This window comes from Thamnophis sirtalis, unplaced genomic scaffold, assembly GCF_051295495.1.
Source record: "Thamnophis sirtalis isolate CommonGarterSnake01/CBP01778 unplaced genomic scaffold, rThaSir2_p1.2 scaffold_9, whole genome shotgun sequence".
Classification (NCBI taxonomy): Eukaryota; Metazoa; Chordata; class Lepidosauria; order Squamata; family Natricidae; genus Thamnophis; species Thamnophis sirtalis.
In genome coordinates this window covers 507913-531462 of record NW_028261389.1, presented here as the reverse complement: position 1 = coordinate 531462, position 23550 = coordinate 507913, and the positions used below count along the sequence as shown (strand labels likewise).

Sequence of the window (23550 nt, the reverse complement as noted above, 5' to 3'; positions counted from 1 at the left end):
TAAAGCAACAAAAAGCAGAAGAAGAAAAATCTGTTCACTTTAAGAGGAGAGATGGAAAAAAATGTTGCGAGCACTTCAGTCCACAAAAAATAGTTACAAAGGAAAAAAAACTTTCCACAGTAATCCAATTAGGATTATTTTTGCCGCTCAGTTCTTTTGCTTAAGGATCTAATTTGGCTTTAAAGAAACATTTCTTTGGGCAGTCTTTAGCAAAATAGAAAAAATACCTCACCAGATGGACTCACTTTCTCTTTTCCCTTCCTTCCTTCCGGAGCATCCCGATTTTATCAGCCTGGGGGCTGCCTGTTTACTGCCAGCTTGAAGCACTTCCCTTGGGTCGATCAGGGATTTTGCGATATCCCTGAGACCAGCAAGGCTTTGTCTTCCTGATCACCGTCTCTACGGGACGGTTTAGGTCTCAATGGACCGTCCAGCAGCAAAAGTGTAAACGGCAGTCTCGGAGTATCGAGACCGCATGTTGTAACATCGCGACATGGCTTCTCCTTCCTTGCCATGCTTGTTAAGTGAATAATTTCAATTGTTTTTTTTTAATTAAAAGTTTTAAAAAGTTTTACAAATATATACCTTCCCTCCCCCCCAAAAAAAACCCCACATCCCCACCCACCCTCCCCCCCAGCCTCCCAGAGCAAATTCAGGGTATAAACATTTAACAACCATATTCTAAAATAAACTAACTTACTTTAGCATCATCCCTCACTTGTACTTTAACTCCCCTTTTGTAAAGCTTAACTTTAAACAAGTTGTGTCATTCCTTGCTCATTCACTCATAAGCTATCTGGAGTTTCTTAGTCCCATATTTATTTTGAATATAAATCCATCTTCTCCATTCCAGCTTGTATTTCTCATCTAAATGGTCCTTAAGATATGCTGATATTTTAGCCGTCTCTGCTAAGTTTGTTATTTTTAATGTCCATTCTTGAATAGTAGGCAATTCTTCCTTCTTCCAGTACTGCGGCACCAACAGTCTTGCTGCCGTTGTTAATTTCAGAATCAAATTAGTCTCTATGACTGTACAGTCTGTGATTATACCTAACAGGAACAACTGAGGGTGAACTTTATCCTCTTTTTAAGAATGTTTTGAGTAATCCACCATATTTTTATCCAAAATGCTTTGACCTTTTTACAAATCCACCATATATGATAATACGTAGCATCAGCACAATCACATCTCCAGCATTTAGGTTGTAAATTCGGATACATAGAAGCCAATTTTTTAGGATCTAAATGCCATCTATAAAACATCTTGTAAAAATTCTCTCTCAGGTTTTGGGCTTGCGTGAATTTTATGTTTCTGACCCATATCTTTTCCCATGTATCCAGCATTATTGGTTCTTCAAAATTTTGTGCCCACTTTATCATACAGTCTTTAACTAATTCTGTTTCAGAATCTGTTTCTATCAATATATTATATAACCTTTTTATATGCATTTGACTTTGATCCCTTTGATCCCTAATTTGTTTTACTAGATTGTCCTCATTTTGCGTAATACCAATTTTCTGATCTTTTTTCCATCTGGCCTGTAACTGTCCATACTGAAACCATGTTTGGATTACCTTTTCCTCTTTTAATACGTTCAGAGGTTTTAGCTGTAATACACCTCTTTCTATAGTAAGAGGCTGTCTGTATATGGTTGCATCCTGTTTTTGTTCTATGCTTATATTCTCTATTACATGTCTGGGAATTGCCCACATGGGTATCTTATCATTTAATTTATGTTGATATTTTTTCCAGACACGCAATAAAGCATTCCTTAATATATGACTTTTGAAAGTCTTATTCACCTTCTTGTCATGTATCAAATAAGCATGCCAACTGTATACCAAATCATACCCTTCAATGTTCAGTATTCTATCTTCTGTTGAATTGATCCAGTCACTAATTATTGATAAAACTGCTGCTTCATAATATAATTTTAAGTTTGGCGTTTTCAAACCTCCTCTGTCACGTACATCTTGCATTATTTTAAGTTTTATTCTCGGTTTCTTCCCTGCACAAACAAATTTGTTAATACCCTTCTGCAATAATTTCCATTGTTGAATGAGTGATGTGGTTCTTAAGTGAAGCCGGCCTCCTCCATGGACTTTGCTGGTCAGAAGGTCGCAAAAGGAGGTCACTGACCCCGGGACACCACAATCGTCATAAATATGAACCTGTTGTCAAGTTAATTTCGACTATGTGACTAATTGGGATGCTGCAACGGTCGTAAGGGTGAAAAATGGTCATAAGTCACCTTTTTCAGTGCCCTTGTAACTTCGGTCACTAAGCAAACTGTTTTAAGCCGAGGACTCCCTGGAGAGACAATTTGGCTAACTGAACACTTCCACTAGTACTTTAGTTTTTCAAAAACCACTTCTTCCCCTCTCCTCCCCTATTGATAGTCAAATGACAGAACCCATATCATTCAGCCTTAATCAGCAATAGTTTAACAATTCATTGGATTTTTTATGTCACCCATCAGCCCCGTTAAGGTGACTCTTTTTGGCGTCTGAAGAGCTATCAGAAATATGACCAATATATATAAAATTACATTTTACAATCCAAACTTATCACTTTCTCCAATAAATAAAGCAGAAGGAATCTTTTCCTGCATATTAACCAATCTTTAAAGCCTTCTCGTGTAATCCTGGTCAAAAAGGAGTCCCATTTAACACCTGTCACAATCCATAGCACATATATTTTAACCCTTACCAAATAAAGTCACTTTATAACCTTCTTTTCATTTTTCAAAATTTTAGCTCTTTTGTCCCATCAAGGAAGGTCCTGCAAGTTGATTTTCTATCAATTTTTTTTCTATCTCCTTCCGGGAAGAGCTTAAAATCCCCCATCGTCTTTTCTCAAAAAAAACTTTCCTTGGGTAAATCCAAAGAGAAAAAGTTTTCTGAGTCACCTTTTCTGCTTTTATTTACTGCCGATCTCCCCTTTAATTATTAAGACATCCACTTAATGTAAATCCATTTTGGCCTGGTCTTCCATACCACTCTTATATTCTGGCATTTTTAAAACCCATTTTCAAATCCACAAAACAGTGATGTCCATTATCATAATCCATCATTTCTCAAACTCCGAATTTGATCCAATAAAGTTTGTTGTTGTTCTGTATCCTCTGCTAATGTATTACACAATCTTGTCAAGTAATTTCTGAATCAGTTCTTCCTAAATTTCTGCAATGGTCAAATATCGCTTCTCCGTTGTATTCGTGGATTATTCTCCTCTCTAGTTCTTTGTAGTCCTTTTAGCATCCGTTTATTTTTCAATCAACAAAACTTTCCCAGAGGAGGTGTTTTTTTACAACTAATGTCAAAGACTTAAAATGGTGTTTTATAAATTTTTAAATACCCTGCAGGATTTATTCTTTCAAGTCCACCCAGCCCTTTAACTTTCCAAAACCAAGATTCTAGTCCCCGTTTTGCCGTTTCCCAAAAGTAAAGATTCTCTTGTTAATCCTTAAACTTCTTTTGTCCAGGGGGGGGAAGGAAAACCTCCTGGGTTCTCTTTCAGAAGGTTCTCAAGGCCAAAGAAATCAGTAAGAAGCACCTTCTTAAAGTATGAGAAGGAAGTGATTTTGCTGTCTCTTTGAAAGGGGCCGATTGTGGGTTGTTTCCCCAACTCTCTGAAACCTGCTGGGGAAGCCTCTCTTGCAATGTGGGCAATCCTGGTCTTCTCTTTAATCCAGAGAGGCCTTCCGAGGAGCCTTCGCTGACTCCTGACCTGGCCACATTCATTGGCCCTGCAAAAGACCCCACCAGCTGCCCCCGGAAGTCCCAATATGCCGTATGTTCTAATACAGTGTTTCTCAACCTTGGCGACTTTAAGTCCTGTGGACTTCAACTCCCAGAATTCCCCAGCCAGCTCTGCTGGGAGTTGAAGTCCACAGGACTTAAAGTCGCCAAGGTTGAGAAACACTGTTCTAATAGCTAATCATTCCCCGTGTCTTCATAGGGCTCAAATATTAGGAAAACTCCAGGCCTTTGAACTAATGCAATTCGTGGTTTGTAACAGAATAACAAAATTGGAAGGGACCTTGGAGGTCTTCTAGTCCAACCCTTCTGCTTAAGCAGGAAACCCTAGACCAGTGATGGGGGGGCCTTTTTGTAAACATGGGCCAAAATTATGTGCTCAAGTGCGATCGCACGCATGCACTCGCCCACAATGCAATGCGCCACCTGCTCACGTGTGCCCCCCGAACACAGACACGCACACACAGACACACGCAGGGCGAAAGCCGCCTCCCCCACCCCCCCAAGCCCTCCGGAAGGCCAAATATCAGCCAGCTGGAGCTGACAGCTGGCATGCCGGCCCTGGACCATTCCAGACCCCTGGTGGCCTGATCCCTTCTGAAGACCCTTCAGTGCTGCTGGGGTGGATCCTCCGGAACCCTAGAACAACCCAGCTGGATGGGACCTTGGGGATCTCCTAGTCTCCCCCCCCCAAGCAGAAGACTACATCATTCAGACAAATGGCTGTCAATCAAAATCTCCAGTGCTCAAGCTTCCACTGATTAATTGTTCTAACTGTCAGGAAGTTCTTGGCTGGTTCTCTTCTCGATGAGTTTCCCGCCATTCTTAATTCTTGCGTTGTGTCTTCAACAACATTTTCTGATATATCCAAGACGGACGGATGGACGAATAAAGTTAGGGGTGCAAACGTGGATGCAATTTGCTTATGCATATTACCCAATACTGTAGACCTTACACCCACATGTATCCCATTGCTTTGAAGTCAGAGGAAACTTAATTAGAGCTCAGCATTGCACAAATGACACATATCATCATCCACTTCCTGACAAAAAAAGGAAGCCTCCTTGGCTTAGCCACAGTGCAGAACTCAGGAGCAGATCTGGATCAAATCAAGGAAATTGCAAAAGCCTGGTGCCAAATGCATTTCTAAGACGCCCGGAGAGAGGAGGGAATCGCCTCTCTCGTTTCTTTAGTCTGCAAAGGTTTTTAAAAATGAGTTTCTTGGCATTGAATTGTTTTAAGTAGTAACAATAAAAGGGAAATTCAGTTTATCCTAAAAAGAGATTTAGGAGCTGTTACACAGTACGAGATTTGGAAGGTATATGGATCAAATGTTTGTTTGTTATTCATTAATTAAATTTATTCCTTTTGAGCGACTCTGGTGATTTACAGCATTAAAAAAAACACCATTAAAATCATCCAGTATAAATATTAAAATGCCCAATAAAATGCCAACACTCCTTTAATACCGTTTTGGTTTTGCACTTTGAGGTTTGAGGCAGTTCTGCCAAGCAGCTTCAGGAATAAGCTTCTTCCCTGGAGCACTGTGGGTGCTCCATCCCTGGAGGTTTTTAAGAAGAGACTGCTGGACAGCTGTTTGTCTGAAATGTTACAGCGCTTCCTGCTTAAGCAAGAGGTCGGACTAAAAGACCTCGAGGGTCCCTTCCAATTCTCTTATTGTGAACTAAGAGGACCCCTGATCTTTACAAGGGATGGGTCTTCCCGTGATCTTGGCTTTGTCATCCGGGGGAATCACGGGATCTTCCATACCACGGGATTTCCTTGGTCCCAAGCATGGTCAGAACCGATTGTTTCCCGGGTGCTGATAGAAAATTAACATCTGAGGCTCAGGTGCAGGAGATCCAGTTCTTGATGTATGGCTTCATGCTTTTCAGCAGAAAGAATGGAAGAGTCGGCTGGTGCACTTGTCAGTCCTTCAGGAAAGGTCCTTGCCTTGCTTACTTCCCACCTGCTCCCCCTGGTAAATGTGTCTGCTGAGCAGAGAGCCAAGAAAAACAAGGGAAAGAGGCAGAAGAACCTGGCTGGTAGAAATGGAAGAGGAGGCACTGAAGACCCAGCAAGGAAGCCCTCGGTGCCCTTCTGGCAGTTGCCTAGAACAGGGTCTCCAACCTTGGCCACTTTAAGACTAGTGGACTTCAACTCCCAGGATTCCTCAGCCAGCCTGTTGGAGAGCCCTGGCCTAGAGGATGGCTGTCCGGGATGGGATGGGATTGTGGGTGTGGTTTGCAATTGAGGATCCTCACTTGTGATGCGGCTTCTTAAAAGGCTAATGCCATTCTAGGCTGGTGGGGGAGAACTAGTCCATTCAGACCTCCAGGTTTAGGCCATCCATTTCAGATAGAAGAAGGACAAACGGAGAAGGTCCAGAGGTGAGGGACGAAATGCTGGGAGCTCTTTGAACATGTCCGGTTGAGGAATATATGAACAACTTGGGTTTTAGGGAGGTGGAAGCTTATCAGAGGGAGACTCAACCTGGAAATAAAGAGGAATTTCCTGATGGTGATAACCATTAAATAATGGAGGAGCTTTCCTCCCCCTGGAGTGGTGGGTGCTCCATCATTGGAGCTCTTCCAGGAAAGATTGGAGAAGCATTTGCCTGGGATGGTAGAAGGGCTCCTGCCTTGGGCAAGGGATTGGACTAGATGACCACCATGGATCCCTCTGAGCCTGGTGAGTGGAGAGTCAGTGGGGATGGGAGACTTTCATAAGATCACACCGTTTATTATACCCACAACGTGGAAAAGGAAGGAGGGGCATCCTCGGAAAGGGCGTGGCAAGAGCAGCACGTGGTGACAAGGCAACCGGAGATCAAATAACAGCAGGGAGACTTTGGGATTGGATGATTATTCAAGCTTTATGCTCCACCCACCAATGCGGAAGAAGAAGAACGTTGGGGGTGTGGCCTTTTGGCTCCTCCAGCAGCCGAGGAAGACGCTTGGGAGTCGGGCAGCATCAAGGCAATGTGAGCTCTGAGGGGGAAGAGGGGATGGAGCTGTTAAAGACAGAGAGAGAGAGAGGTGGAATCTGGGCCGCCCATCAGCCTTCAGATGGAGGGTCAACAGTCCCCAGGTCTGGACATGGCTGATGAGGAAGAGGAGGAGGAGGAGCTGGGTCCAGTGCCTGACACGTGGATGTGCAGAAAGCAGAGGAGAGGAGAGCAGTGGAAATCTATGGGCCGGTCCTCAGGACAGAAGTGTCGGCACTGCTAGCGAAGCCCCACCCAAACTCTGGGGAGAAAAGGCGGAGATGAATAGATGTGGCAGACAATGATCCATCTTCCAGCCGGACGGATTTCTTAGCCTGTGTTGAGAGAGAAACTTTTTGCCGGGGCTGCTGGCACTCCTAATAAAGGTAACTTTGAGTTCAGAGGGTTTGTGTGTTTGCGGGGCAGTTGGTGAACTTCGCAATCCAGTTCAGTTGGCACCAGCAGAACCTGTGAGCAAAATGGGCTGTTTCTGACTGGGGACTTGGAATGCCAAGATTGGGAAGAGGAAGGAGGAGGAAGACGGATGGAAAGGCTTCAGAAGAAGGAAACCATCTTGCAATTTCTGCCTTATTTCTTTATGTATTAAATTTGTACGGCACCCACACTGATGCGAGGTGACTCTCTTTGTCATAGCTAACCCTGCCTTCAAATAACCGGAAAACGCCACCAAAATAGATGGACCTCCCTGGATGGGGGGAAATAGAAATCACATGGACTGTATTGCTACTCAACAGAGACGGAGGGGCTCATCACAGCGTCAAAGGCAGGGCAGGTCCTGGCCCTGGAACAGATCACAAACTGCTGGTGGGCAAGACCCAGGCTAAGCTACAGGATGAGGAGGAGGAAACCACTAAAGTTTCTGCAACATGGTCTTGAGCGCATACCAACCATTTTTGAGGAGAGCATCAAGAGCAGCCTTGAAGTCTCAACCTCACCAACAGAGAACCAGAGGAATTGCGTAATGAACTTAAGTCCTGGAGGATGAAGGTGAAAAGAGGCTGCCAAAAATGAAGGGACAGAAGAAAGCAAGCCAGATGTCAGAATAACCCATGGAAATTGCCAAGAAGAGAAGCCAAAGACCAAGGAACAGAGAGTTTCAGACAAAAAGCAGCGTTACAACATCTGTAAGGAAATTGAAGGAAAAAGGCCTGGGGGGGGGAAACAAGGAAAGGTAGAAGGTAACATTTGGAGTTCAGGATCGGGGCCCTTGGTGCTCTCTGAGCCTGGTGGTTTTCGGGCAGACGTTTCATGCCCCAACTAGGGAACATCATGAGTGCTAGAAGGTTTGTGCTAAAAGGCTTCTAAGCACTGATAACGTTACCTAGTTGGGTCATGAAGCGTCCAGGGGTGAAATTCAGCAGGTTCTGACAGGTTCTGGAGAACCGGTAGTGGAAATTTTGAGTAGTTTGGAGAACCAGCAAATCCCACCTCTGGCTGGCCCCAGAGTCAGGAGGGAATGGGGATTTTGCAGTAACCTTCCCCTGCCACGCCCACCAAGCCACGCCCACAGAACCGGTAGTAAAACAAATTGAATTTCACCACTGGAAGCATCTGCCAGAAAACCCCCAAGCTCAGAGAGCACCAAAGACTCCAAAAAAATAAGGGAAGCCTTTCAAAAGATCTCCGGACTCAGAAGGAGATTCCAACCTCTAACTGGTATGTTAAATGTTAAACCTCAGCCCCTTGAAGTCACTTTTGTGTGAGCTGGGCAAATACATTTTTTTTTAATAAATAAAATAAATAAAAATAACCAAATTAAGCAAGACCAAAAGAAGATAGGAGTATCCTGATGCACTGTAGGGATGTCAACATCCAGGTTATCTTAAAAGACATTCCGTACTTGTAAGAACTTCTGGTTCTAGAAGGTGACATTAAATCAACACTCCAAAAATAGGGAGTTAAATGAGATCAACCCAACAAGGGAGCGTCATCAGTGCCCGCTCAGCCCATGAAACTCCTGCAAGGAAACCCATAGGAACAGATGATGGAATATGGCAAGCAATACGGGGGGGGGGGGGATCAGTCGTGGTTCCAACCAAAGCATGCCACCAAATCTGGAGAAGAGCCCAGGGGTTCATTGGCCCCTTGGAAGAGGTCAGTCTGCAAACTGCAGACTCTGCAAACACCAACCTTCATTTCAAAGGCTTGCAAAAGAAGGTGCTCAACCAAAGAGATTAGAGCCCTCCATGAAAAGGGGCATCACCAGATGTTCAGACGGGCTTTAGAAAAGATCAAAGAACTTTATTGCTGAGGCATGTTGGATAATTGAAAAAGCCAAAGAATGTTTAAAAAGAAATCAGGATGTGCTTCAAGGATGACAGAAAAGCCTTTGATTGTGTCGATTATAAAAAAAAAATTTTTTTCCAGAGCTGTTTTGGTTATAACATGTAATCTTTATGTGTTTTGGTGCGCTGAATCCGAAAATGACCTCATTTTGTTACAGGACATCACGTTTCCTGACAATTTAGGTAACTATGTTAAATAAGGCAATACCTCAAAATAAATGGAAATAGACATAAAATTAAAATTTTATTACAATATTTTCATGAAAATCCTTTTTTGAACTGAAATGAGCTCACCTACACACACTAAACTCGATTCTTCTTCCTTGTGAGGCTCCTCTTGGTGCATTTACGCTTGTGGGTAGCATCTGGAATGTCTCTCTGAAGCATCCAACCGTAGTCTGCCATCATTGTAATGCTCCCTTTTCCCTGGTATCTCCTTTCCATCTCTTTAATGTCTTGGTGGAATCTTTCACCTTGTTCCTCACTCACAGCTCCCAAATTTTCAGGAAAGTAGTCAAGGAAATGCACTTTCAAACTCACCAGGCAACCTAAAGCTTGAAATTCTTCCGACGACCTTTTTGTAGTGAGGATCTTTGTTATTGCCTAAAACTTTCTGTACGACTTCTTTAAATGCAACCCACCCTTCTTTTTGAGGATCCGTCATGGTATTGACAAACTCTTGATCAACTATAAGCCTTCTAATGTCTGGTCCGACAAACACACCCTCCTTCAATTTTGCTTCCGACAGGCATGGAAACTTGGTGACCAAGTATTTGAAGCATTCTCCATCTCTTGGAAACGATTTTACGAATTGCTTCATCAATCCCAATTTTATGTGGAGAGATGGTAGAAGAACTTTATGGGAAGGTACCAAAGTTTCTCGGAGGACATTTTTTTCACCGACTGTTAGCACCCTCGACTGCCAACTCTTCTTGGTCCAGTGATTTTGTCGGTCTCGACTGTCCCATAGACACAGAAAACAAGGGTATTTGGCATACCCAGCTTGTTGCCCGAGCAGCATGCACAAGACCTTCAAGTCACCACACACTTGCCAACCATGGTCTTCATATTTAAGTTTACGAAGAACCAATTCCAAGTTCTCGTAGGTTTTCTTCAAGTGTACGGAATGACCTACAGGTATGGAAGCGTAAAAACCATTGTGGAGTAAAACTGCTTTGAAACTTCTTTTTGAAGAATCTATAAAAAGTCACCATTGCTCTGAATCATATTGGATTTTAAATTGACCCATCAGACCTTCGACATCGATGCAATAAACCAACTTGTCTTCCTGGGCGAAGTAAGGAACGAACTCCTTTTCACGATGTCTGAACCATGAAGATGACACTCCTGGCAACAATAAATTCCTGCTTTTCAGCCTTGATCCGAGTAACTCAGAGGCATCTTTGGGAAGATTCAAGTCTCTTTCCAAATCATTCATCTCCCCCTGAGAAAACAATTTGGTCTTGTATCATCTTCAAAGTCAGCACTTTATTCGTCATCTGGTTCAGGTATGACTTCACCTTCATCGGAGCTAGGTATCTCTTCCCAGGTAGCAGGGGGCTTGGGTACTGGTATATCTGTGCCATGGGGGATGAGATGAATTGCTGAGTGAAGATTGGGGTATGAAATGGAATCCTTCCATTTGGAATTAAACCCTTTCACATCGCATGAACAAAAGGAACAGTCATCACTATGGTTCTTTTGCTCTCGCCATACCATAGGAATCCCATAACGGAAAGATTTTTTCTTACCCTTGAACCAGTTTCGGAGGTCCTCAACACACCGTTTGCACACTTTATGAGGCGCCCAAATTTGATCTCCAATTTTTAGTCCAAAGTATGCAAAGTATATTTTTTTCACAAAGTCTGTAATATTCTGCTGTTGCTTCAACACTGTATATTCACCACAGATGAAACAGAAACTGTCTGGCGAATTAATACACTTTCATGGAGCTATAACATAACGGTGGAAGAATGACGAGCTAACATGAATTGCGATGAAAAAGTGTGAACAGCCTAGAACCAAGAACCTGATGATGATTCGTGCACAAGTGTGGCATGCAGGAGAGAGCAGCTCTGTGTCTGTAGACAAGACGTCACAGTGCTGGCCACGCCCTCTGCACTGACCAGCGATGCTGCTATCTCCCCTGTGTCTCCTTCTTACTGGATTCTTCAGGAAAGATTATCCCCTTCTACCATTAGAAGCACAAACTTAAAACTTGCTTATCTTATGTATATATTGTTGACCATCAGATTTACAGTGCTATATTTTTTTTACATAACTCGGACAAACCCTTTAAGGTTTTTTTGGCATTTTGTATCTTAAATGCACTTATGTGAATTAATTAATAGTAATTTGGATTTTAAATTTGGTTAAAAACCCATAATATAAAAAATACCAAAAAATTTAAAAAATGTTAAATTTGAAGACAATTTTGCATGTTGTGGCAAATCATGACGTCTAGGAGTTTTTTCAATATTTTATTTGTTTTCAGCACACCAAAATACATGGAAATTAGATGAAAATAATCAAACGGCTTTTTAGTCGCAGACCTGTGTTATGTCAAGCTGTGGAAAGTGCTCAGAAAACGGGGATCCCAGAACATCTCAATGTCCTCATGAAAAACGCCTATCCACGTCAGCAAAACACAATCTGGTCAGAACAGGTGAATCTGGTGGGCTCCAGGTTGGCAAAGGGCTGCCCCAAGGCTAAGTACTTTTACCCAGGAGTTTCCAACCTTGGACTTCAGAATTCCCCAGGCAGCCTCCTGGGATGAGTTCAAGTCCATAAGTCTTAAAGTTGCCAAGGTTGGACACTCCTACTGTGCTCTACTATGTAGAGACCAGGGCAGAGCTCCGAGGGAGCCCCACCTCTCTCTCCATGTAGATCCATGAAGGACCATGCGTTGAGCACCATGGTCCAATCACCTGCCCACAGCAACATTTAAGACCTTGGAGCAGGACCAGCCATCCCACTTTCCAACTTGTAAAAAATGAAGCTAGATTTCTCGAGCACAACCTGTTTTTAAACAGACCTAGGTGGACTTAACGGCCTGGTACCTTTCTAAGCTCACTTGAGTTATCATTTTAAAGCTCTTTTGAGTGTTCACATCAAGCTGTAGCTTCCCAGAGTTTACTCCCCCTCCCCTTTTAAAGATTGGATCCATCTGAATTCTTCTCCACCCTTCTTGTCCTCCCCCAGTACTCCCAAAGATTCCCATTGGTGGTTGTGAGGATTGTATCTGCCAGTTCCTTTAGCGTCCTGGGATGTGATCCATCTGGCCCTGGTGGGTTGGAACCATTCCAAGCTGCTGGGCTTTTCCTGACCTCTTCCTTGCCTCTCCTGCCCCACAGAGAGCACCTTCTGACAGATTGGACCGCTTTTTTTGCAAAAAAAAAAAGTAAAGGCAGGTGCAGAATAGGAATTAAGCAGTTGGTCTTTTCCTGTTGCCCATCAACATCTTGCCATCTTCTCCAGCCAGGGAACTTGGCTGTTTCCCCCCCTCCCCCCGCCGCTTCTTCTTCCCCCACAAACCCTTCTGGGCATTTGTGGGAGGCTTAACTGCTTCCCAGCCTTGGTCTTCCTAGCCCCAACCTAAAGGCCTTGGCATCTTCCTTGATATTCTCCTTTCATCACCCTCTATTATTATTATTATCTGCCCTCTTTCCATTTTTTTTTTTAAACTTGTCCTTTTGGTTTCTCCGTTTATTGGAGAGTTCTTGGTGCAGCTCCACCAGTTTCATAAACTATTTTTCTTCCATTTTGGTTTGTTTATGTTGAGGTCTTTCATTAGCTCATCATCCAAAATGTCCCCGTGATTCTCCTGAATTGGTTTCCATCCATGGGGGTTGATAGGAAGGATTAGACCCCCCAACTTCATGTACTTACGGATGAGTGGATGCACACAGCAGCTTCCAAATTGCCTAAATGCTGCTCCTGCTTGCAATGAATCAAAGATGACTCCGTGGGAGTCGAGATTTTTCGTTGGACTCGGACTTGACAAGAACCTTCTTTAATCAACGTTTTGATTCAGTTCTTCCCTGATCTGGCAGGTTCTGGTATTTGTTGCCTCAAGGAGGCTAAATAAATTATTCTGGACTTTACTCTGGAAAAGCATCTTAGCACAGCTGTTCTAAGTGGGGAGGGGTGTTGCTTACTAGGGAATCGAACTACGGTAGCCCTCAACTTTGAACCATTTGTTTAGTGACCATTCAAAGTTACAACCGCTAGAAAAAGTGACATTTTTTACTTACGACCGCTGCAGCATCTTCTTGGTCACCTGATCAAAATTCGGACGCCTGAGAACTGGTTCATATTTAAGACGGTGGCAGTTCCCCGGTGTCATATGATCCCTTTTTGCAACCAAAGCAGGATTCACTTAACAACTGTGTTAGTAACTTAGTGGGGTTGGGCTAGAAGACCTCCAAGGTCCCTTCTAACTCTATTCTGGTTGATTGAGAGAAACTGTAGTGATTCACTTTACAATTGTGGCTAGGAAGGTTGTAAAATGGGGCAAAACTCACTCAACAACTCTTGCCTAGCAACAGAAATGCTGGGCTGAATTGTAGTCATAAGTCAAGGACTTTGTGTATAGCAAACCTTTCTTGCCCGGCTGGTAGAGTCAAAAAAGACACAAGGAAGGAGTGGCTTCTGGGCAGCCCCTTGACTGTCGTTCACCTGTAAGACAGAATCTTGCCGGAGCAAAGTGAGCATCTCCAATAACTGTAACTTGCTCTGTGAACTGCTAGGGAGGCTCCGACTTGCTCTCTTCCTGCCCACCAGGCATTCCAAGCTCCGCTTTCTCTCTGACCCCTGGGAAAGAGCCCCTCCCACCTATGACCCCCCCCCCCTCCAGTGGCTCTGGACTAGGTTCCCCCCACATCTCAGGTGTCCCAGCCTGCAGGCCGAAGGCCGTGGGGACTCGGCAGTGCGGCCAATGGGCTGGAATTACGGGCCGCCAGAAGCCGCCTGTTCCACCTCAGCCATGCAAAGAGGCTCTCCCTCCTTCTGATCCGGACTTTCCTTCCTTCCTTCCTTCCTCCTCCTCTCAGCGGAAACGCCAATCGAGGAGTTCACCCCAACGCCAGCTTTCCCGGCGCTGCAGTACCTGGAATCGGTGGATGTGGAGGGCGTGGCGTGGAGAGCAGGACTGCGCACAGGGGACTTCCTGATTGAGGTGAGGCCATGGCAGGGCTGGGGTGGGGGTGGGGGGTTAGGGGAGGCCGAGCAGCATTGGGAAGGGAGGGGCCGGTTGAGGGCCACCTTGTGCAAGGAGCAGAAATCCTCCCAAGACCGTCTCCCCACAGCAGGGAATGGGGCATTCAGGGCTTCCGTGCTTCCGTGGTGTCAGGTATCCGGTTGAAGACCAAAGGGGGATGATGGGGAAGGAAACGTCTGACGGGGGGGAAACGGACTCGCATCTCTTCAGGGCCACAAAACAGGGGGTGAAATTCAGCAGCTTCTGGCAGGTTCTGGAGAACCGGCAGCGGAAATTCTGGGTAGTCCAGAGAACCGGCCAATGCCACCGCTAGCTGGACCCAGGAGTGGGGAGGGAATGGGGATTGTGTAGTATCCTCCCCCTGTACCGCCCACCAAGCCACGCCCACCAAGCCACGCCCACAGAACCGGTAGTAAAAAAATAATAATTTCACCACTGCCACAAAATCCTGGTTGGCTCCTCCTGTGATGGCCGGTTATGGCAGCTTTTAAAACTCAGCCTTCGATACCTGGTCACCTGCCTCTCAGCACACCTGACGGTTAACCCAGGCAGGAAAGTTCTCCGCTGGTGCTCCTCCGTCCTTTGACTGGCCGGGCATCCCCTGCGGTGGCCACCGGTGGTGCCCAAACCTTTTGCTCCCTCTGGGGTGTCTCGGGGTGGCATTGTGCGAAAGAATGCGCCCTTCTTTTCTGCCAGGCTCAGCCGTTGCCCAGCAGTGCTCGAGAGGAAGGAAGGGCCCCGGGCATTTCTGGGCCTTCCCTTCCTCTCCACATCTTTCCATAAGACTCCATAAGAGATGCTATTGACACACAGGCAATCCTCGACTTACAACAGTTCACTTGCGACCGTTTTTCAAACTTAACGACCGTTGCAGCATCTCCATGGTCCCGTGAACAAAATCCGTGGCATCTGGCTCGTATTTATGACGGTTGCGGTGTCCAGGGGCCTCGTGGTCCCCTTTTGTGACCTTCTGACCAGCAAAGGGAAGCTGAGTTCACTTAACAACCATGATACTAACTTAACAATTGTAGTGATTCACTTAAGGACTGTGACAAGGAAGGTCATAAAATGGGCAAAGCCCACTTAACAAATTTCTCACTTAGGAACAGAAATTTTGGGCTCAAAATTGTGGTCGTAAGTCGAGGACTACTGTAACAAAATCTTGAAACCCATTTGTTTCCCTCCCATCCTTCTTGAGCTTCTTCCCTTTCCTGCTTTCCTGGGCGAAGTTTATGTCCCCCCCAAGGGCCGCCACGCATTTCCTTCAAGGCCGTCCCCAGGGTCTTCCACAGGGGAGTCGAACTAACCAATAGAAGGAGCCGGAAAGCAGATTTGGGCTCAGTGGGAGGAGGAGGAGGAGGAGGAACTGGTGGCCTGGAGAGGCTCTGGTCTCCTCTGCCCTGCCGGTCAGTATAGGATGACCTTCATATCCATATCTAAAGTACTGCTGGGTGTAAGGGGAAAGGAAACGGCCCTGCGTGGCATCACTCTGGCCACATGGCCAAGGAAACGCCTTCGGACAGCACTGGCTCTGGCCTTGAGACAGCTGAGCAGCGCCCCCTAGAATCAGCAATGAGTAGTGGGCTAAAATCCACCCGGATTCCTTTTCCTTTGCCTGGATGGGAAAAGTGGGGGGGGGGGTTTCCTGGTGGACTGTTTGGTTCAGAACTAGGCCGATTATCTCGGCTGATGGGAAATTTTTGGAGCTGTCCCTGGACCTACATCAGTCGGCTGGGATAGTTCCCATGGGCCACCTGGAGCCATCTGTGCTGATGAATGTGCCCTTCCTCCGGCCTCTCAGGGCTATGCGCCAGTGCGCGCCCTCTTAAGGCCAACCTGACATCTGTGGAGATTGAGCAGTGTGTGTGTGTGTGTGTGTGTGGTGGCACTGGAGTGGCTGCATTTTGTCATGCTGGCGTGTTGTCCACAAGCAACCGGATCCACAAGCTAACTATTTTATTCAATTCTGCCCAGACGGCTTGCCTCCCCCTGGGGGCAGAGTGATTGGGGTCCACAGAGCTTGTGCGAATGTGTGTCTTCTGGATGCCTTGCAGCTGTGCAAGGGTTCCAGGCTAATTCCCTGCTTCCTCCCTGCCGGGCGAGGTTCCCCAAGAGGTTTGGAAAGAAGTATGTTCACTGAAAGTCACGCCAAGAATGGAACAGCCCCAAACCAGTTCTTGGACCTGTGGCTGCTGCCTTCTCCACCAAGCAGGCTGTGACTCATCGCAGGCTCTGAGTCTGCCAGAAGCAGGAGAAAGCGGTGGGGGGGGGGGAGTTGGTTTGGTTTGGTTTATTAGATTTATGTGCCGCCCTTCTCCAAAGGGACTCAGGACAGCATACAACATTAAAAGAAACACATAATACAAAAGTTTTTAAAAAATTAAATAGAATATCCAAACAAACCCAATTAGAATTGACAATAACATTTTTAAAAAAGATTCAAATTCAAATTAACAATGATCAATAATTTGTTTTGTTCAGGCCAGGCCGGCTTGCTGGAAAAGCCAAGTTTTCAGGGCGCGTCGGAAGGACCGGAGGTCGGGGATTATGCGAAGCTCCGGGGGCAGCTCATTCCAGAGGGGAAGGCGCCCCCACAGAGAAGGGTCTCCCCCTGGGGGTCGCTAGCCGACACTGTCTGGCCAACGGCACCCTGAGGAGGCCAACTCTGTGGGATCGCACTGGACGGTGGGAGGCTACTGGTGGCAGTAGGTGGTCTCGCAGGTACCCTGGGCCTAAGCCATGGAGCGCTTTAAAGGCCATAATTAGTACCTTGAATCGCACCCGGAAGACAAACCGGCAATCAGTGCAGGCCGCCTAAAAGAGGTGCCCCCATGACAACCCGCGCAGTTCTAGCTTCCGGGTGCTCTTCAAGGGCAGCCCCATGTAGAGAGTGTTACAGTAGTCCAGGCGAGAAAGGACGAGGGCATGAGTGACTGTGCACAGAGCATCCCGATCCAGGAAGGGGCGCAACTGACGTACCAGGCGAACCTGGGAAAAGGCCCCCCTTTTGCCATGGTCATCAGGTGTTCTTCTAAACTAAGCCGCGTATCCAGGAGGACGCCCAGATTGCGGGCGCTCTCTGAGGGGGCTAAAATTTCTCCCCCTATCATCAAAGATGGAACAAGATGCACAAATTGGGATGACGGAAACCACAGCCACTCAGCCTTGGAGGGAGTGAGCCTGAGCCTGTTCCTCCCCATCCAGATCCGCACAGCCTCCAGGCGTCGGGACATCACGTCGAGGGCATTGTTTGGGTGGTTAAGTTGGGTATCATCAGCATATTGATGATACCGTACCCCAAAACCACGGATGATCTCACCCAGCGGTTTCATATATATGTTGAACAGGAGGGATGAGAGAACCGACCCCTGGGGCACCCCACAAGTGACGTGCCTCGGGGTCGATCCCTGCCCTCCAGTCAACACAAACTGTGACCGATCCGACAGGTAGGAGGGGAACCACCGTAAAACGGTGCCCCCCACTCCCAACCCCCGGAGTCGTCACAGTAGGATACCATGGTCGATGGTATCGAAAGCCGCTGAGAGGTCTAATAGGACCAGGACAGAGGAGCAGCCCCTGTCCTGGGCCCGCCAGAGATCATCAACCAACGCGACCAATGCTGTCTGTGCTGTATCCGGGCCTGAAACCCGACTGAAACGGATCCAGGTAGACAGCTTCATCCAGGGACTGGGGAAGCTGATGTGCTACCGCACTCTCAACAACCTTCACTACAAAGCGAAGGTTGGAGACCAGACAATAGTTGGCTAAAGAAGCTGGGTCCAGGGAAGGCTTCTTAAGGAGGGGCCTCACCACCGCCTCCCTCAAGGCGGTGGGAAAGAACCCCTCTCTCAATGAGCATTGGTAATCACCTGGAGCCAGCCTCGTGTCACCTCCTGGGAAGCCGAGACTAACCAAGAGGGGACACGGGTCCAGCACACAAGTGGCAGCACTGAGTCTCCCCATAATCCTGTCCATGCCCTCAGGGGTCACAGGATCAAACTCATCCCAGATGGTCTCCACAAGATTCATCCCAGTCGATTCGCCCAAATCTACCCACTCAGAGTCCAAGCCTGTCCGGATCTGAGCAATTTTACCCTGCAGATACTGAACAAATTCTTCAGCCCTACCCTGCAAGGGGTCATTCCCAGTTCCTTGGCTAAGTAAGGAGCGGGTCACCCTAAACAGGGCGGCTGGGGAATTAACCGCGGATGCAATAAGAGCGGGAAAACGTTGCCTTTTTGCTGCTTTTATCGCCACTATGTAGGATTTAATATGAATTCTTACTAGTGTTCGATCAGATTCGGACCGGCTGGCCCTGCAACCACTCTCTAGGCGTCTTTTCTGGCGTTTCATCTCCCGGAGCTCCTCGGTAAACCAGGGGGCGACCCGGGATCGACACCGGGTCAGAGGCCGCAAAGGCACAACGCGGTCCAAGGCCCCAGTGGCCTCCCTATCCCAGGCTTCCACTAGGGCTTCGGTCGAGTTGTGAGCAAGGGATTCAGGAAAAGTCCCAAGCTCCATCAGGAACCTTTCAGGGTCCATCAGGCGTCTGGGGCGGAACCATCTAGTCGGTGAGGGGTAGCAGTATGGAAGTCACGCCTGATGAGGAAATGATCCGACCATGACAAGGGTTGGATAGAAATATCCCCTAAATCTAGATCATTCATCCACTGCCCAGAGACGAAAATCAGGTCGGGCGTGTGTCCCCCATTATGGGTGGGGTCTTGAATTAACCGAGTTAGGTCCATAGCTGTCATGGAAGCCATGAACTCCCGAGCTGACTCAGATGTCTCACCAATGGAAGGCAGATTGAAATCCCCCAGGATCATAAGCCTGGGAAATCAACCGCCAATCCAGCTAACACATCCAGCAGCTCCGGCAGGGCCGATGAAACGTAGCAGGGAGACAGGTACGTAACAAAAAGGCCCACCTGAACTCCAAGGCCCCATTTCACAAAAAGGGACTCACACCTGCCTATCTGAGGCACAGTGACCTCCTGAGGTCTTTCCCTAATAACCACCGCCACCCCCCCCCAACCCCTGCCCTGGGTTCTCGGCTGGTGAAATGCCCGGAAGCCTGGTGGGCATAATTCACTAAGGGGAACAGCCCCCTCGTGGCCCAACCAGGAGGCGAGGCAGTGAAGCTGGCTACCGTTTCTTCAGGCTGGAGGGCGTCACAGCATGGGTCTGTGCTCTGTGTCCCCTAGGGGTCCTCTCTCAAGATAGGATGGGGAAGACCTGCCTTGTGAGAAGGCTGTAGGACAGGGGTTTTCCAAACCTGGCAACTTGTGGACTGGCTGGAGAATTCTGGGAGCTGAAGTCCCCAAGTCTTACAGTTGCCCAAGTTTGGAGACTGGGAGGAGCCCAGCCCAACGTCAGCAGGCAGCTGGGAAGCCCAATGCAATTAGCAGAAGCCTCCCAGCCGGACCAGGGGCAGACGATGGTTCCCTTGTGTTTTGAGATGCTCCAGTCACTCGTCGTCCCTTCAGGGCACCGGACCTCAAGAGAGACGCAGCAAGAGCTTCCGGGATGATCAGGAACGTGAACACCAACCCTGCAAGGAAGCCTTAAAGGAGGCGGAGCCTGCCCAAGAGAAGGAGGCGAGGAGGGATCTCTGCAAACACCTGAGGGCTCTCTTGGGCCAAAGGACGCAGGTTTCGGGTGGAAACCGAGAGAAGGACTGGTCAGTCAAAAGGAAGAGAGATTCAATGCAGAGTCCAAGAGCCTTAAATCAGAATCTTCTGCTTGGAACAGCTGGACTTTCCAGCTGTCAGAGGCTTCTACAACAAAGCCTCGGAACATCTGCCCACCTCTTTCGAGGAGAGCGTCATGAACTTAAGGAGTCATTAAATGGATGGACGTGGAAAGGAGAATGCAAACGGGGTATCAGAACAAACTGGAAACTCCGAAGAGGAGAAGAGAAGAGCTGCATATATACGTTTCCCATGAGGACATATATGAGATGTTATGCTAGGAAAATTGGAGCAGAAGACAGGCGGCAATCAGGGCAGCCTGGGAAGAGGCAGAGGACCAAGGTAGGGCCAGAACTTCATGGAGAAAACCTGCGGGGTGACTTAAGGTCAAGAATTAATGCGTGTAATCAATTAATCAACAGCTTTTTAGACAGGACTGATCAGAGGGATTCCACTATTCCTATTCTGAGCTAAAGAGGAGCCAGCCACGTGTGGCTGCAGCCAAAAAAGCCAATGCAATCCTAAGTTGCATTGACAGAGGGATGCAATCAAAATCAAGGGAGGTACAAATCCCACTCTACGAAGCCCTAGTAAGGCCACACCTGGAGACCTGCATCCAGTTTTGGTCATCACACTATTAAAAAGATGCTGAGAGTCTTGAAAGAGTGCAGAGAAGAGCAACCAGGATGATTTATTTATTTATCTATCTATTTATTTGTTTGTTTGTTTATTTATTGACATTTGTATGCCGCCCACTCCCTAGGGACTCTGGGCGGCTCACAGACAAGACAAAAGAGCATATATAAAAATTAAAATAAGAATGATGAGGGACTGGAGGTTAAAACATACGATGAACGGTTGCAGGAACTGGGCCTGGCTAGTCTAAAGACAAGAAGGACCAGGGGAGAGCATCTTCCGATATTTGAGGAGCTGCCACAGAGAGGAGGAAGGGGCTCAAGCTATTCTCCAAAGCAGCCAAAGGCCAGAGAAGGAAGAATGGATGGAAACTGACCAAGGAGAGATTCAACCTGGAAATAAGAGGGATTTCCTGACAGTGAGAGCAATCAACCAACGGAAGAGAAGTTGCCTTTGGAAGTTGTGGGAGCTTCTTCACTGGAGGCTCTCAAGAAGAGACTGGGCTGTCTTCCGTCAGAAATGGTGTAGGGTCTCCTGCTTGGGTGGGGGGTTGGACTAGATGACCTCCAAAGTCCCTTCCAACTCTGTGACTCTGTATATGTCCTCACTGCCTGGTCAGCCATGACTGGCTGGTGAATTCTGGGAGTTGAAGTCCTTGAGTCTTCAAGTTGCCAAGATACCGGACAATAGCAATAGCGCTTAGACTTATATCCCGCTTCCCAGTGCTCTCCAGCCCTCTCTAAGCGGTTTATAGAGTCAGCCTCTGGCCCCCAACTATACAGGTCCTCATGTATCCCAAGGAGCCAAGGTGGCGCAGTGGTTAGAGTGCAGCACTACAGGCTACTTCAGCTGACTGCAGTTCGGCAGTTCAAATCTCACCGGCTCAGGGTTGACTCAGCCTTCCATCCTTCCGAGGTGGGTAAAATGAGGACCCGGATTGTTGTTGGGGGCGACATGCTGACTCTGTAAACCGCTTAGAGAGGGCTGAAAGCCCTATGAAGCGGTGTATAAGTCTAACTGCTATTGCTATTGCTATTGCTATCCCACCTCAGAAGGACAGAAGGCTGAGTCCACCAGGAGGGAACTGAGCCAGCTTTTCCCAGTTGTGTGAATCCTCAGCCGGGGCCAGAGGCTGGAGGAGGTTGGCATTCGGACCTTCGGACAGGGGAAGTTATTCTTCTGGGTGGGGGAGGCTGTGGAGCCCCTGCTCCTTCCAGAGGGATGCATCCCACCTTCTGCAAGGCAGCCCCCGGGGGCTTGAAGGATGGAGAGCCAGCGAGGAGACTCCAGTTCCCATCATCCCTGGCAGATGTTGGGTTGGCCTAGGTTAGCTGGATTAAACCTCTTTCAGATCAGACCTTTGGATTTAAAAATGCCTTTTTTTTCTTTCTTTTTTTCCTTTGGAAGCTGCTGCTGGAAATATTCTTTTTTTTCTTCCCAATGCGCAAAAGCAGTTATTTTTGCCACAGTGCCGAGGAGAAATGACATTCAGCACATTGGAGGAACCATTTCTATTTTGAACCAATGTTTCATTTCCTTGAGAGAAATTAAAGCGAGGCATGTCATTTAGCAGAAGCTGCTGCCGAGGGAGGCAGCCATTGCAAGGCCCCCGGGGTTGGAGAAGGTTGGATTGTCACTGGGGGACCTCGGGGGGAAAGGGGGGGGGTCAGCCTGGCCCCACCTGAAAGGCTGCCAAGGGCCAGAAAGTGCCCAGAAGCCTCGTGGCCTTGAGATAAGCACCAAGATGTGGAAGTGAAGGGTCCTTAGCACCCTCTGAGCTTGGGGGTTTTCTTGCAGACGTTTCATGACCCACCTAGGGAACATCATCAGTGCTGGGGAGGAGTGGGGTTTGGGGAGGAGGAGGAGGAGGAGAGGGGCTTTGATGCCCTCTGAGCTTGTGGTTTTCCTGCAGACGTTTCTTGCTCAGCACTGATGATGTTCCCTAGGCAGGTCATGAAACGTCTGGAAGGAAAGCCCCCCAGCGCAGAGACCCCCAGGGATCCCTCCTGGGAACTCTGAGCTACAAATGTCCCCCTTGGTCAGAGGCCAAAGGGCCAGAGGTTGACCGCCCAGAGTCAGGCAGCAAATACATCATAACCTCTCCTCCTCATCTCCCATCGGTTGAAGGGAGGCCAGCCTGCCTCCCTGCACACACACCCTTCCTCGCTTAGCGTCTTCCCAGCATATCTCAAACTGGAGCCTGGGGGCCCTTCGGCCTTCCCTGCCCGTCCCCTGGTTCAACTCGCCCCCTTTGAAAGAGCCCAACGGCTGACAGGTCCAGGCTAAGCAGGAGGGGAGGAGGACTGGAGAATTAAGGAGAAACTGCTTAACAGGGAGGGCCATTAACCAGTGGAACAGCGTGCCACTAGAAGTCGTGGGTGCTCCATCACCGGAGGCCTTTAAGAGGAGACTGGACAGTCACTTGTCTGAAATGGTCTAGGGGTTCCTGCCTAAGCAGGGGGGCTGGAATAGAAGACCTCCGAGTTCTAGTCCAACAGCCGTCCAGTCGCTTCTACACCGTTGCCTGGGCTCCCCCCCCAATTTCCCGTGGCCCAGAGACTGGCCAGAAAGGGGCTCACTTCCTTGAGCATCGCCCTCTCTCTGCTCCTCAGGAGCCACTAATTGGTTTCAGGTTCTGTTTGTGGCCACCGGCCAACTTGGGATGAGCAGTGATGGGCCCTCCTCCTCTTCCTCCTCCTCTCCTCCCCCTCCCTCCCCCTCCTCCCCCCCGAGAGACAAACCTTGGTTCTAGGACTGGATCCGGTTCCGAAATGGCATTTTGGGTCAGCTTGCCAGGCTGATCCTTGTCCTGTGTTCCGTGCCTCTTGTTTGTTCAAACAATCCTTGATTACTTCCTCCCCCCCCCCCCAATTTCCCCTCTGCATCAAAGGATGGACTGATAATATTCTTTGGAAAGAGGGTTTCCTTTGTGAAGGAGGAGCCTGATGCGCCC

General features: G+C 47.8%; 1 protein-coding gene across 2 annotated transcripts in view; it reads left to right on the top strand.

Annotated features, from left to right (window-relative positions):
- Positions 1-23550, top strand: part of SHANK3 (SH3 and multiple ankyrin repeat domains 3) — a 217480-nt gene that overhangs the window by 163202 nt on the left and 30728 nt on the right. For both annotated transcript variants that reach the window (XM_087722598.1, XM_087722599.1), the window contains exon 15: positions 14103-14227. In XM_087722598.1, the coding sequence (XP_087578724.1) occupies positions 14103-14227 (125 nt within the window). The remainder of the gene's footprint in view (positions 1-14102; positions 14228-23550) is intronic.